Source organism: Ctenopharyngodon idella, chromosome 10 (assembly GCF_019924925.1).
Source record: "Ctenopharyngodon idella isolate HZGC_01 chromosome 10, HZGC01, whole genome shotgun sequence".
Classification (NCBI taxonomy): Eukaryota; Metazoa; Chordata; class Actinopteri; order Cypriniformes; family Xenocyprididae; genus Ctenopharyngodon; species Ctenopharyngodon idella.
In genome coordinates, this window is record NC_067229.1 from 30647035 (window position 1) to 30662497 (window position 15463).

The window sequence follows — 15463 nt, forward strand, 5'->3', positions numbered from 1 at the left end:
TTCTGTTCTTACTGCAGGATATGCAGGAACTTGACTTGCTTTACTCTGCGCAAATGGCTGGCAACATTTCAGTTATTCTAAACTTGGTTGTTGGATTCAGAAGTTGGAATGAAACAATTGTAATGTTGATTTTTACACTGACTCAACAGAATTTGGTTTGTTGAGTCAGTGTAAACTAGCTGTAAGAATAAAGCGTCTCCTCAGATGACACTGTGCTGTCATTGTGGCTGGATGCATCTATTTAATGTGTTTGGTCTTTTGTGAAAAACCTCTGTGCCGTGCTTTGACTTCACTATAAAAGGAAAAAGGTTATTTTGTTACTAAAATATTAATCCCAAGGCACTTACAGAGCACAAAACATTCACATTGACTTGTAAGACTTGTTGGTATTAAAGGGATAGTTCACCCAAAAATGCCAATTCTGTCATTTACTCACCCTTACTGTTCTGAACACATATGAGTTTCTTTTTCTTCTGTGGAACATAAAAGGAGAAATTTTGAATTTTGTTCACGCTGCTCTTTTCCATATAAAAAAATGTGAGTTTTTATTGTTCGTATTGGTATGTTTTTTTGTAACCATAATGTGGTTAGACAGTCTTCTGACATCATGCAAATGTATTTCAGTTCTCTGTGGTACAAGTAACATGTTATTGCATTGTGGCAATTGTTCATAATGATGAATGACCACTAAGTGTAGCCCACCTCTCTGCCTGTCTCTAAGTGGACGTGACCCTCCAAGATTTGTGTGTGTACTCCATTACCCACATCTCCCAACCTGACAGCACGTCCCTTCTCGCCCAATTACCCCAGTGTGCAGCAGCCCAGAGGCCTCCAGGACGTCCCAACCATGAAATCCACTGCTCCAAATTCTGCTTCTATCTCTCCCTCTTCTTCATTTCACGTCTCGCTATTATTCTGATGGGATCTACCCTTTGTTTATTCTCTCATCTCTGCTGTCCTCATTTTTACAGTCCATTCTACTGTTCTGATCGTCTTCCTCTGAATCTCTGGCCACCACATCTGCTGTAACAATTATTCTCAATAGTAGTAATTCAGCTTCACGTCCTCTTGTCTGTTTCTTACCCGTATCATCCTCTTTCACTCTCTTTCTCTCTCTCTATTCCCTCCTTCAGAACAGATATCCTCCTTGATTATTATGTAGCCCACTCCAGTTGGAAATTCTCCACTTAGCCGACACATATAAATTATCCCAATAATTTGCCTGTCAGGGGAAATGGTAAGGGAGAGAAGAACCCAGTGTCTCTATTAAAAGACCTTCAAAGGATTTTTCTGTTTGGAGAGAGAAAAGCCACATACTGTATTAAACATGAAAATAATAAACATTGAAATAAATTAAAGCTGCATAAATATTTAATAAAGCTGAGAATAAAGCTGAAATATTAAAAAAATGACAAAGCACATAAAATACTTGGAAAATTAAAATGAAAACTGAAAATATAAAAAGAAAAAAAGCTATTTCAAAATATGAAGAAAAGCTATATTAGTGTATAAATACTACAAATATAACACTGGCTTGATAGTCTTACAGTTAGTATAATGAACAATATTATTTGGCAAAAGCAGTGTTTATTAGATCAATGTTCATTAAACATTTTAATTTATTATTAAAATTTGTTTTTTAATCATTTTTAATCACATTTTGTTGCTGCAGTTGGTAACGTGGTAACATCTTTGTAACGCACGGCTTCTTGTGACTTGTTACTTGTTGCTTTATTTTATATTAATTGTAAGATTATTATAAGTTAGAACCAGTTCTACCTATAGTGAAACTTGTAGTAGTGGTTTAAATTACTGAAACCAAATGATTTTCATGACATTTGGTTCTGGAACATCTACAGTACAGAAGTGATAAAATATGTGATGTAAACATCAGAGGCGTGGTCATGAAGATCAACCTGCGTATTATTTTATTTCAGCTGTGCTTGTGAATTAACAATCAATTTTCAAGTGTATGATTCATTGTTTCTTGTGCACCTCTGAGTCCAGACCTTAATTCCATTGAAAGTCTTTGGGATGTGCTGGAGTAGACTTTACAGAGTGCTTATCTCTTGCATTGTCAATAAAAAATCTTGACCAAAAATGATGCTCCTCTTGATGGAAATAACATCACAACATGTATTTCCATCAAAGGGTGCATACATTTTTGGTCAAGATCTTGTACTGACAATTCAAGAGGTGAGCACTCTGTAAAGTCTACTCCAGCACATCCCAAAGACTTTCAATGGAATTAAAGTCTGGACTCAGAGGTGCCAATTCATGTGTGAAAATGGTTCTTCATGCTCTCTGAACCATTCTTTCACAATTTTATCCCTGGTGATTATTGGCATTGTCATCCTGGAATATGGCCATGATACATCTTCCAACATGGTTGTTTAATTAAGAAATGAAAAGCTACACACTCAATCTGTTAGGGTTAAAAGAACCGTTACCAAACATAAAACATGCTAGAAACATAATAATCACTGTAATAATGATCCATTCATAGATTCTTAAGTATTTGCCTATTAAAGGGATAGTTCACCCAAAAATGAAAATTATCCCACGATTTACTCACCCTCAAGCCATCCTAGGTGTATATGACTATCTTCTTTCAGACGAACACAATCGGAGATACATTTAAAAAATATCCTTAGTCCTCCATGGTTTATAATGGTTGTGAAGTTTTGAAGCCAAAAATAATGCATCCATCCATTTAAAAAAAAAAAAAAGTAATCCATACGACTCCAGGGGGTTAATAAAGGCCTTTTGAAGTGAAGCGATGTGTTTTTGTAAGAAAAATATCCATATTTAAAACTTTATAAATTCAAATAACTAGCTTCTGGCACAAGTCGACTTGTACCAAATGAGTAATCCTCTGACGCGACGTATGACGCAGGATGTAGGAGTAGTGCAAGCTTAGACGCCTCTCGCTGTTCAAACAAATAGGGCTGTGCAACAAATTTAAGCTCCTCTTCTCTCATATCGAAATTCTCTGACATTTCTTTTTAAAAATTATCATTTTAGACTTACAATCTATGACCGGTGATTTGTTTTGCTCTATCCTCTGCGCTTCCGTGTTCATCATTACGTTGTGTGTCAGGTCAAAGGATTCTCTTCCGCCGCAAATCCGTGCACATTCTGTGTATGGTCGTCATCAGAAGCTAGTTATTGGAATTTATAAAGTTTTAAATATGGATATTTTTCTTACAAAAACGCATCGCTTTGCTTCAGAAGGCCTTTATTAATCCCCTGGAGTCATATAAATTACTTTTTTTATGGATGGATGCATTATTTTTGGCTTCAAAATGCGGGCCCCCATTCACAACCATTATAAACCTTGGAGGACTAAGGATATTTTAAATATATCTCTGATTGTGTTCATCTGAAAGAAGATAGTCATATACACCTAGGATGGCTTGAGGGAGAGTAAATCATGGGATAATTTTTGTTTTTGGGTGAACTATCCCTTTAAAATCCAAACAGTGACTTTTTTTTCTTTTTTGGCCGGGCAGTGTATTTCGCAATAGAAATGCATGACAAAAAATACAACATTTCAGGTAAAGAGAGATAACAAAATCTCGAAACCTATAAATATAGTAAATATGAATGGCTAACCTATTTATTATTTTATAATTAACTTTTTATTTGTTGTACTGTACTATTGAAATCTGAAATTTCAATTAAAAAAACTGCCTTAGCAATCACCACTAATAAAGAGAGTCATTTGGCAAGGTGTTATTGTACACACACACACACACACACACACACACACACACACACACACACACACACACACACACACACAAACACAAACACAAACACACAAACAAACAAATACATTCAGATCCTATCTATTTAACCCTGAGCACTTATTTTTACTGCATTGTTCCCTTGGGTTAAATATCTCCGCACATACAGTAATTATTCATCCATATCTCACACCACAGAGAAAAGAACGGACAAGTCTGCTGTTTCTGGTGCCATCCGTCTTCAGATCAGCGTCGAAATTAAGGGTGAAGAGAAAGTGGCCCCCTACCATGTCCAGTACACCTGTCTGCATGAGGTAGAGCAACACAACCAGCTCACAAACACCACAGCATCTGCCTGACGCATTTAAATGCATAAATCTGTCATTATCAGTCACAGTTGATGTTAGTCTTTTGGGTTCTAGTCACCAATAATTTCATATATATATTCTTTCTCGTAGAACCTCTTTCATCACATCACAGATGTCCTCGGTCAGGGTGTGGTGAAAATCCCAGAAGCCCGTGGCGATGACGCCTGGAAGGTTTACTTTGACGACGTGCCGCAAGAGATAGTGGATGAATTTGCAATGCGCTATGGGATTGAATCCATCTACCAAGCCATGACGTATGTATTAATCCTCCATCCATACTGTTGTCCATTGTCTTCATATTTCTTTCCCCTCATCCACCTATTTTTATTTGCTATATTCATACGAATATTTAATTTATTTAAAAAAAAATAAAAAATTCTGTCATTCACTCACATCATTCTAAACCTGTATTACTTTGGAGTATCTTTGAAACAAATTAAGATATTTTTAATGAAATCAATTTCCAGATAATTGAAAGTCCAGGTAACCAAAACATAAAGGCATCATAAAATGAGTCGAGAAGTCTTGTGAAGAGATACAATCACTTTTATAATAAACATTGTTTATAGATATTTCATGTCTAAACATTGATCGGCACATATACATAAGGCGCATCACATATGGTAAACACAGAAGCTCAAACTTGATGCGTGATGTTTGAGAACCAATGAGGTTTGTGTTAGAGTGACACACACAAGATTCCGTGTTTATTACATGTGATGCGCTCTATGTATGTTTGTTTATATGTGAATAAAGCCTAAATTGAATCTGTTCATTATGTAAAGCTATTGTATTTCTAAAATTCATGGATTCTTTTTATGACGCCTTTAGGACTTTTTTGGGTATTCTAAGTTTTGGTTACCTACAGACTATTAGAGACAGTCATGAGGTTGTGAGGGTGAACACGGTACTTGTCAGTTTACCTGATAATCGCACAGAAGCGATGGTTCATAACTAGTTATGATATCAGTTGTGTGAAATTTTTAGCATTTGAAAACTACAGCTCAGATATAATATAATATGATAATCAGTGAAGGTGAGTGAGGGATAAATAAATACAGTCATCATCTCTGTGGCAGTAGCTGGATCTTGGCTAGCAAGGGCAGTAAAGAAATGAACTCCTGAGTGCTGTTCGTGTCTGTGGTTGTTAATGGCATTAGTATGAGTCAGTCTCGATCAGGCGTCAGGAGTGTGAGGAGATGCTCATTAACTGAGCACATCGCTCAAATAAAGCACACGCAAGCGGCCATATTTCACACCGAATGGGCCACAAGGCCAGTTGGAGCAATGACAGATCCTTCTACCCAGCCAATCAGCAGTGATTTAACTAGGGGCCTCTCAGACAGACCTTTTGTGGAGAGCCATTGCCACTGAGTGAGAGCCAAAAGTGTGGAGGTTGTCTCAGTTCAACATTTCATCTTGATGAATTTATTTCACCTAGTTGCAAACTGTATAGCACTGTTCCAAACTCTTGTGGGTTGCCTACATAGGCACCCTAGCCATCATGGAATCTTATAAGCAGGGTTATTGTTGTTAACCTCAACTAATCCATGTAAAAAAAAAAAAAACATTACTTGAAATAAAATAATTGAGGGGGAAAAAATACTTATTTTATTTCAGCTAGTTGTCAAAGCAACATGTCTCATATATTAATTTAAGTTGAAGTTCCAAAATAACTAAAAATAAATATACTAAAACTGCATATAAGTGACTGATTTGTAAAGCTTCATTAATTTAATTGCATTTCTAATTACATTTAGCTACATATTTATTAGGTTTCTTTATAATTAACATGTCTCTCACCTCGTCCGCCATTTTGGGTTTTTTTTTTTTTCCACTGAGCTTGTTGCAGTGCATTCTGGGATTAATAGAATAAATGTCATGTCTAAAATGTCTAGTTTTTTTTGATGGCAGTATGAACTTGGTGATTTTATGTCGACAGCGTACCTAGGCCTAAAAATGCTTCCTATAGTGGTTTTGGAGTAGTGCGATTGTCATTCTTTGCACAAAGTGTATGCGTACATGTGAGGAGAAGCTTGTTTATTCTCTGCATCTCCCCTGTCTTTGTGTTTACAGGCACTTTGCATGTCTCTCGTCTAAGTATATGTGTCCTGGTGTCCCTGCTGTGATGAGCACCCTGCTGGCCAACATCAACGCCTACTACGCCCACACCACTGCATCCACCAATGTCTCTGCTAGCGACAGATTTTCCGCATCCAACTTTGGGGTACGTTCAACTATCAAACAACATTCAGATTGTAAAGAACACATACATATAGTCCATTCTGAAGGTCTGTTCACACCAAGTCTGTTTTTTGACACAGGGTTTGTTTGTTTATTTATTTATGTACTTATTGAAATCCCTTAGATGCAAAGTAAATAATTCTGGTAGCTTTTTGCAAAGATGAAGTACATTGAAAGGAATTTGGTGTAGGATATCTTTGAATTTTTTTTTTTTTTTACTTTGACATTGATAATAAATTTCACCGAAAATTACAAAGAAACGGCAAGTAACACATTGAATTAAACATTAAATTTTGAAATAGAAATACTGAAGTAGTATTTTCTTGTTAAATGTACTACAGTAATCTTTATTTTAATTGCAACTTGCAACTAATTTTATTTTTTATAGTGCATGAGCTAATAGCTTTCACTGAACTAAAAACACTGAACAATTGCCATCTTGACTCAGTGTGAATAATAAAAATGCTTTGAATAATCAAAACTTCTGGTCATTTATGAACCCTAATGCTATATTAAAGCTTCCAAAGTGGATAGATGAGAAGTAAAGCTTGATGGTAACAGTTCAACTTGTGTTAATGCAAAAACATACTTCTAAATGATGGAGGAAGTAGACAAAGTTATAGAACAGAAACAAAAAACAAAAAAAAATAAATAAATTTTTATTTGGCGTTTGCTTGTTTTACTGCATTTTGTTGATTGAGTTGACTTCAGATAAAGATTTGACAGTTTTAATGTGTTAACACTAAACTATTAAACATATTCAGGTCGTCAACCAGGAAATTCGAAAGACAAAATCGAAAGACCATTTTGAAAATGGAGGTGTCTATTGTTGGCAGTCTTTCTTTATCTTGTATCGATAGACCAGCTAAGTAAAGTGCCATGGGACACACAATTCAATATCACCGTTATGGATTGGAACACTTCAGCTAATTGCAAGTTGTAATTATTGCAACCCAGGCTCATTGGAAAAACATGGCTGTGGTGAAATTTCTGCAAATTGATATTGCAATGCTTCTTGCTTCTTGTCGAGTGAGTGCCACTTAAAGTGCGTTCAGTTTTATCCAAAGCAGATGAACGTGAATCTGGCAATTTTTTATTACTTTAGTTGTTGTATGTATTACAGTAGTTCAGAAATTACTGTCCAGTGAGTGCCGCTAAAAGGTTAATGCTCTATTGCGTTTGAAAATAATGTACCACCTACGCAAAACCCTAAACATATCCGATAGTGTTAACAGAAGCAAACGTGAGATAAAAACACATTTGCTGAAGCAACCATGCCATTTTAGCTTGCTTCTACAAGTCTTTAAGCTCTTTTATCATGACTCGTGTTTCACGGGAGTTGTACATAAGCGCCTCTCAAGTGCAGTGCTGTATCAGGTGAGCTACAGAGAAAGTTTACTACATCAGAATAGCCAAACATATGCAGCTTGTTATGTGACGCAAACATCAAAATGTATTAGTTTACAAATGATGCACTAAGTGTCTTGAGGTCATAACAGTAATCGATAATCTACTCTTGTGTGAAAAGAAATAAAAGTTGTTTGTGTTTTACTGCCTCTAGTGTTTATTTCATGTGGAAACTGCATTGAACTGTATGTACTGTATACGTACGTTTTTGGAGTTTTGCAGAAATATAGGTAGAGGCAAGTTTTTCCAGTGAGCCTATGTTGAATTATAGTCACAAGACAACAGTGTCAGTTGTTTAATGTTATTCTTAAGTTGCAGACAAAAATAAGGTTTGTTAATGCCATATTCACAGTAGCACTTAAAGGGTTAGTTGACTCAAAATCATCAATTATTCAAGCTCATGTTGTTCCATCTGTATGACAACAAAAAGTGGATGTCAGTTCATATTATAAATGTCCTAAAAGGACACAAAAGTACTGTATCATAAAATATCATAATATGCCTCAATTCAGTATTTCCTGACGATGTCCTGGATGGCTGAAAAGCTTGCTTCATTTTTCTCTTTTAACAGAAAGAAAGATTTGTCAAGCTTTTGGATCAGCTGCACAATTCCCTGCGCATTGACCTCTCAATGTATCGAGTGAGTTTTGGTGGTTTTTCATTTACAACCTATTTTTAGCTCATAAGATGCTGGTTGTCAGTGTTTGTCTCTCTGTTTCTCAGAACAACTTTCCTGCAAGCAGCAAGGAACGTTTACAGGACCTCAAATCTACAGTGGACCTCCTGACCAGTATCACCTTCTTCAGAATGAAGGTGAAGAATGGAAAAAAAAAAAAAAAAAAATAGGACCAGTTTTTGATTCTTAAGCCTTTTGTCCTTTATATATAATTTCTACCACCTTACTCTGGACAGGTCCAGGAACTGCAAAGTCCCCCGAGAGCCAGTCAGGTTGTGCGAGACTGTGTCAAAGCCTGCCTCAACTCCACGTACGACTACATCTTCAACAACTGTCAAGAGCTGTACAGTCGCCAATATCCTCAAATTGGAGATACGGTTAGACAGTCACTCCTCTACCATCCACCATTTATGCATACTCTCAAGATTTAAAGCTGAAGTGTGCCATTTCTCTGCCACTAACGTCACCAAACAGTGTTGCTGTTAAAAGTGTATATATTTTCAGTTTTCATTTTAATTTTAGTTTAGATTTAGTAATTTTGTTGTTCTTATGTCATTTTTTTTCTTGTCACACACACACACACATATATACACACATTTCTTTTTATGTAATACAATTAAATTAAATAATTTTTAATTTAATAATTAAAATTAAAGGTAACTTTTTTAATTACTACATTTTAAATCTATTTTCATTTTTAATAATTTAAAATACTAATTAAAAATGTATTTTAATCTTGAAGTGTTTCAACAGAATGATTTGGTGTAGTTTTCTTGTTGTGTTCATAAAATGACATGATCATTTGAATTTATATAATAATAATAATAATTTTAATTAGTTAATTAATTATCTTACCATGTAAATGATTCATGTTTTTTTGTTTTGTTTTGTTTTTTTTGGCCAGCATAAGGACGAGTGCACCCCTGAAGATCAGGGCCCGAGCATCAAGAACTTAGACTTCTGGCCCAAACTCATCACGCTCATTGTGTCCATCACTGAGGAGGACCGTAACTCCTACACCCCTGTCCTAAATCAGTGAGTGTGCACACAAACCTGAATGTATAAACACCTAATCTAACTCGAATGTCCTGCCTACATGTGACTCTCTGTTCCTGTTTCTCCACAGGTTTCCTCAGGAACTGAACGTTGGGAAGTTGAGTGCAGAGGTCATGTGGAATCAGTTCTCTCAGGATATGAAATACGCCATGGAAGGTTAGTAACAGTTCTGTCCATTGAAATGGTATATCAGAGATACCAACTTCTTTCAACTTCAAACTTAAATCTTGTGCGTCATCCTATCTTTTTGTTTAGCCACCAAATTTTGTTGTTGACATTCAAATATTCTTGCTCCATAGAACATGAGAAACACAGACTATGTAAGAGCGCAGACTACATGAACCTACACTTCAAGGTCAAATGGCTGTATAACGAATATGTGAAGGATCTACCAGCCTTCAAGGGAGTTGTGCCCGAATACCCCACGTGAGTGAGCTCTTCATCACCTCAACTACCAAACACATTCAGAAGCAAAAGCATTTTTTGTTCACATTATGTCTTTTGTTTTCCAGGTGGTTCCAGCAGTTTGTGCTGCAGTGGCTGGATGAGAACGAGGATGTGTCCATGGAGTTCATGCATGGAGCCCTGGAGAGAGATAAAAAAGATGGAGTAAGATGTTTTTCAGTGTAATTTCCCTCTAATAGCTTGTTATGTTTCACACATTATCATCACAGAAGTGTTTCTTGGGCTTAATTGTCCTCTTGTGCCCACAAACCGGTTGTTTTGCCTTTCAAAACTGTTGAAGAGTTCAAAAGTTTTGCCATATGCAAGTTGCTCAGAGCAATTTTGTTAATTTTAGGTGTTTTGTTCAAAAATGAGATTCTTCCTGCTTGTTACAGGATCAGCTCACCCTTGTGTCTGCATAATGAGGGATACATAATTCAAATTGTCCAGTAATCATTCTTTGCCCTTGACCTTTAAATTCAAGTGCATTTGGCATTTGCAGAATGTTACATTTGGACACAAAAATGAATAGAAATGGCTTTTAAATGATGTACTTATATCTCCTCTACAGTTCCAGCAGACGTCAGAGCATGCTCTCTTCTCCTGTTCTGTGGTGGACGTCTTCACCCAGCTCAACCAGAGCTTTGAGATCATCAAAAAACTGGAGTGTCCCGACCCCAAAGTCATGGCCCTCTACAGCCGCCGTTTCGCCAAGGTGGACCAGCGTCCCTCCTAATCTGATTACAAATAGATTCATGTCAGAACAAATGCCGACTGTCAAGAGTATTTTCTCATTTCTAGAATTATCTGTGATTTCGGAGAGAATGGCCCCTTTTTAGCCAAAGGACATCTTGGTGCAGAGCAGATGAAGAATATCAATGGAGCAAAAACATTTGTCTAAAAGAATGAGATTCAGTTGTAATCAAATGAAAATGCTTAATGCAGCCCTTTCCATTAAGCTTCAGGCAGTCCCCAGACCAAGTCTCTGATAGAAATGCATAGTCCCCTTAAGAATGTTTATCAGACATGTGGAGAGTTTATTGGGCTGATGTCCAGCAGTTTCATGGTAGCAAGCACAGAGCACAGAGTGCTGAGATTGCCCCAGAGAGATTCTACTAGATTTCATGAAATGTTAGCTTGCTTTTTCATTTGTTTGTTTGGTAATGCTATTACAGAGACATTTTGACTTTTGAAAAACGTTAAGCTCAGTTCTTATTCCTTTGTCTTCACAGACCATTGACAAAGTCCTCCTGCAGTACAGTGCCATTTTGAAGAAGAGCTTCCCGTCCTATTGTGATAAGGAGAAGATTGTAAGTTGTTCTCTTGGTAGTTAACATTGACATTCTGTTAGCTGTTTGCTGTCTTTTCTAATACATCTCTCTCTCTGCTCTTTCATTTGTGAAGGATTTTTGGATTATCCAAAAACAGGCGTTATAACATGGTCATAAACCATTTTTCATTTTATTATGAAAATATGAATATATTTATTATTATTTATTTAAATAAATCTTATTATATACTATTATATAATGCTTGTATCTTATCATATAAAAAAATATAAATGAATATAATAAATACAGTGCATACATCTTATACTTTTTATATATTATATATTTGATTCCATATATTTATATTAGTTACATTATATTACATTATATTAGTAATTTTAATACTTATGAATATTTTAGGTTAATTACAATTTTTATTTATTTATTTTCCACATCCATGTTGATATTAAAATATTTAGTTTGCCTCTGGTTGCTTGCATTTAACACATTTATTGAGTACAGGCTAAAGTATATGTTTTTTGTCCTTTTTTCCTTAATAAATCTCTCTGTGTCTCTTTGTTTGTCCTCAGCCATGCGTCTTGATGAATAATGTCCAGCAGTTGCGTGTCCAGCTTGAGAAGATGTTTGAATCTATGGGTGCCAAACAGGTAGGAGAGCAGCAGAGAAAGGTGACCTTTCCTAAGCACAGGAGTCATTTGTCCTCTCCTCATTTGTCTGGGACATCAGAGGACATCAGGGACCTGTATTCTCTCAGCATGTTAACAGAACTCTTTCCCAGTTGTATCCGGATGGGCTTGATGCAGCGTTGTCGTGTTGTCTTTTATACAATTAACATTTTGCTTGCAGGTTCATTTGGGAATTATATAAATAACAAAGTGCATTCATTACTGTTTTGGCTGATGTTAAAGCAGCATTTGTGTCTTTCCTCATCAGGTTGCCACAGAGGAAGCCAGGGTATGACTAGACCTCTCTAGAATTTATAAAAATTAATCTCTTTAGTTGGTAGGAAAAGTAGAGTAGTATTTTAGCTGTTGTGAATGATTTTCAGTCTGACGGTTTGAATTTTCTCATAGGCAACATGATAGCAGACTCTAGAAATATATAGCATATGTGATTAACAAATATTTTTTTTAAAATAAAGTTGGATGCAGTAGTGGCCCCTGAGGAGGAGGAGGAGGTGGAGGTGGGTACACAGAAATGTTGTGTCCCAAAATACACATGTATATGTGTGTTCCTAAAGGTATTTCGCTTTGATCTGTTATTAATCAGGTTATTGAAGACAATGCGGAAGATGGCGAGGTGGGTACAAATAGGCTAGATGTAATTGTGCCAGACATTAATAAATAATTTCAGTCCTGCCACCCATCCAAGCACCATTCTAGTGAAACCGATTATATAAAATTAAAATTAGAAAAGATTTTTAAAAAGTAGTTTTGAAAGTAGAGTAGTTGCTTGTGTTTTGTATGGAATGTTTGCTTGATTAGAACCCTGATGTCATGATTCCTGTTGGATCAGATGACTTTGAACTTGTTTGGTTATATTCATTTGGGGAGGATAAGAGACTAAGGTTAGTGTGTGTGTGTGGGGGGGGGTGGTATGATATAAATCATACAGAATGATGTTTTTTGAAAATGTAAAAATGCAGAAGTTTTCTGTGGTGGGTAGGGTTAGGGGATAGAATATACAGTTTGTACAGTATAAAAATCATTATGTCTATGGAGTCCCCATAAAACATGGAAGCCCAACGTGTGTGTGTGTGTTGTGGCATTAGTTTGAGTCTGTCTCAGGCTGATTAGTTAAGGATTAGTGAAGTCTTGCATGAGACAATGGCATCGAACTCTCCACATTGCTGATCTGTTTATTTTCCTTTTACTTTATATAAGTTTGTTAGATTTGTTGTAGATTTAATTTTCTTGTATATTTTCTGAATCAAGTTTTAATATCTTATGCAATTTTACTTTTGAACTACATTTATTAGGTTTTTATAATGTATGTTTTTACTGAAAAATAAGTCAAAATATTTATTTATTACAGTGAGAAGTTTGTGTTCTCAGCAGTTCTTTATTGCTTAATGATTCTGCTCTATTGGAGATATATTATTTACTTAGCAATAGTAAAGCAGCGTCCACCTTTCTTTTTCTTTCTTTCTTTCTTTCTTTTTTTTCTTTTTCATGTAATAACAGAGCTTATAAGGTGGTTCTGAAGGGAGCTTGTCCCATTTCCATGTTTCAGGTTGTACGTATATCAATCTCAGAAAAAGACAAAAATCAAATATATCTCAGGTTTACTCTGCAGTGACATCTGCTGGCCAGATTTCTCCACAGCTCATTGCTTAGGAAGGGTGGTACATTACGAGAGGCTCGTATTTGTATGGGCGGCACGCATTAGCTTCAGTACTTCAGTTCTGACTGTATGATCTGGCTTCTGTTCCCAGCAGGAAGAGAGTGAGGATGAGGAGGACGAGTTACAGGAGGTTTGTTATTGGATCATGCGTGCTGGATTCATGGTTGTGTTTCATCCGTTATTGTCCTTTTAATCCAGCAATCTCCCAAGTGCCCCGTTCCAACCCACAGACACGCTGAGTGCCGGCAGCCATCAGTCTGTTCTGATCAGACTGTGTCTGAACTGTGTGTGAACTCCCATCTGAGCCTCAGCCCCTCTACCCATGAAACCTTAAACAGTGGCTCACTGTGACCTTCATTTGTGTCTGTGTCTTATAGGGGAATTTATTACATTCTCTTCATACCTTCCACGAATCTCTAACAAGCTCCAAAATCATCTCAAATCGTCAACCTGAATGTACAGACTAAATTTCAAACGAATAAGGGGCAAATAAATAATAGCAGGCTTTACATAATAGCTTTTATGTAATGTACACCGCTGTTCAAAAGTTTGGGGTCAGTAAGAACTTCTTTTTAAAAAAACAAACAAAAACAAATTAATACTTTTATTAATCAAGGATGCATTAACTTGATCAAAAGTGAAATAAAATACATTTATAATATTACAAAAAAATATATTTCAAATAAATGCTGTTCTTTGAACTTTCTATCCAAAGAATCTTTAAGAAATGTAACACGTTTTCCACAAAAATATGAAGCAGCTGTTTTCAACATTGATAATAAACATAAATATTTCTTGAGCATTAAATCAGCGTATTAGAATCACTTCTGAAGGATCATGTGACACTGAAGACTGGAATAATAATGCTGAAAATTCAGCTTTGACAGAGAAATAAATTACATTTTAGAATATATTAAATTAGAAAACATTTATTTTAAACAATTTCACAATATTTTTACTGTGTTTTTGATCAAGTAAATGCATCCTTGCATAAGAGAATCTTTTGAACAGTAGTTTATAATTGCAATGTATATATGTTATATAATACACAGTATAATCACAATAAAGAAATAGTTCTTCATTTTCTTTGGTAAAGTTTATGTATTTAATGTTTAAATTAGTATTAATTTTCTAAATGTTCCAAAACTGTACACCTCATATGAAAAAATATAAAATAAACCAATATTATTTTTAGTTTAACCTCCTGAGGTGTACTAAATCATTTTCGCACTATTTGTTGAAAAAGAACAAAAATTGGACTCTTTTATGAGTAACTAATATTCTGAGCCTAATGGAATATCATATTTTCATTTTGATATTCACTCTTTTAACCATCACCCTAGTGTTGCTCCCTAAACAGCACAGTAATTGTTTAACTGTAGCCCTATATGAGAGGTGGACAATTAAAGACCGATTTTGATTTTGATTTTGATTTTGATTTTTTTCTTAACCCTGCCCATAGATGGAGATCTCTGAGGAAAAGGTGTGTATTGAGTCCCTTTAGTCACTTCTTAGAAAGTGATTAAATTGTCCCTGAATTTGAATGTAAATGTACTTTTTGGCATATTACACATTCAAAAATTGATCTTGATTTGCACTTGGTACATAATTATACAACATTTCTTTATATCTATGAAAAGCCTGAGAAAGCAGACAGGGAGCAGAAGGTGAGGCTCAGACTTGCTCATTTAAGCAATCCCTTTAATAGATCCAGATTGTGTCTGAACCTTCCTATTGGTCCAGAAATCAAGCAAAAATAACCATTAATTTCATTGAAAGAATGCGAGATTATGCATTCGTATGACCAACTGTTGAACATTTTGTGATTGGTTGATTGTGCTAGAGCAACAACACTTTGGGCCAATAGGACGATCGAATGCAAATGCC

The 15463-nt window shown here is 35.6% G+C and overlaps 1 protein-coding gene across 2 annotated transcripts in view; it reads left to right on the top strand.

Annotated features, from left to right (window-relative positions):
- unc13bb (unc-13 homolog Bb (C. elegans)) overlaps nucleotides 1-15463 on the top strand; it is a 94041-nt gene that overhangs the window by 67698 nt on the left and 10880 nt on the right. For both annotated transcript variants that reach the window (XM_051908488.1, XM_051908487.1), the window contains 13 exons: nucleotides 3948-4063; nucleotides 4208-4371; nucleotides 6194-6344; nucleotides 8340-8408; nucleotides 8492-8581; nucleotides 8681-8821; nucleotides 9349-9479; nucleotides 9571-9656; nucleotides 9800-9926; nucleotides 10013-10109; nucleotides 10516-10659; nucleotides 11177-11254; nucleotides 11803-11880. In XM_051908488.1, coding sequence (XP_051764448.1) covers nucleotides 3948-4063; nucleotides 4208-4371; nucleotides 6194-6344; nucleotides 8340-8408; nucleotides 8492-8581; nucleotides 8681-8821; nucleotides 9349-9479; nucleotides 9571-9656; nucleotides 9800-9926; nucleotides 10013-10109; nucleotides 10516-10659; nucleotides 11177-11254; nucleotides 11803-11880 — 1472 coding nt within the window. The remainder of the gene's footprint in view (nucleotides 1-3947; nucleotides 4064-4207; nucleotides 4372-6193; nucleotides 6345-8339; nucleotides 8409-8491; nucleotides 8582-8680; nucleotides 8822-9348; nucleotides 9480-9570; nucleotides 9657-9799; nucleotides 9927-10012; nucleotides 10110-10515; nucleotides 10660-11176; nucleotides 11255-11802; nucleotides 11881-15463) is intronic.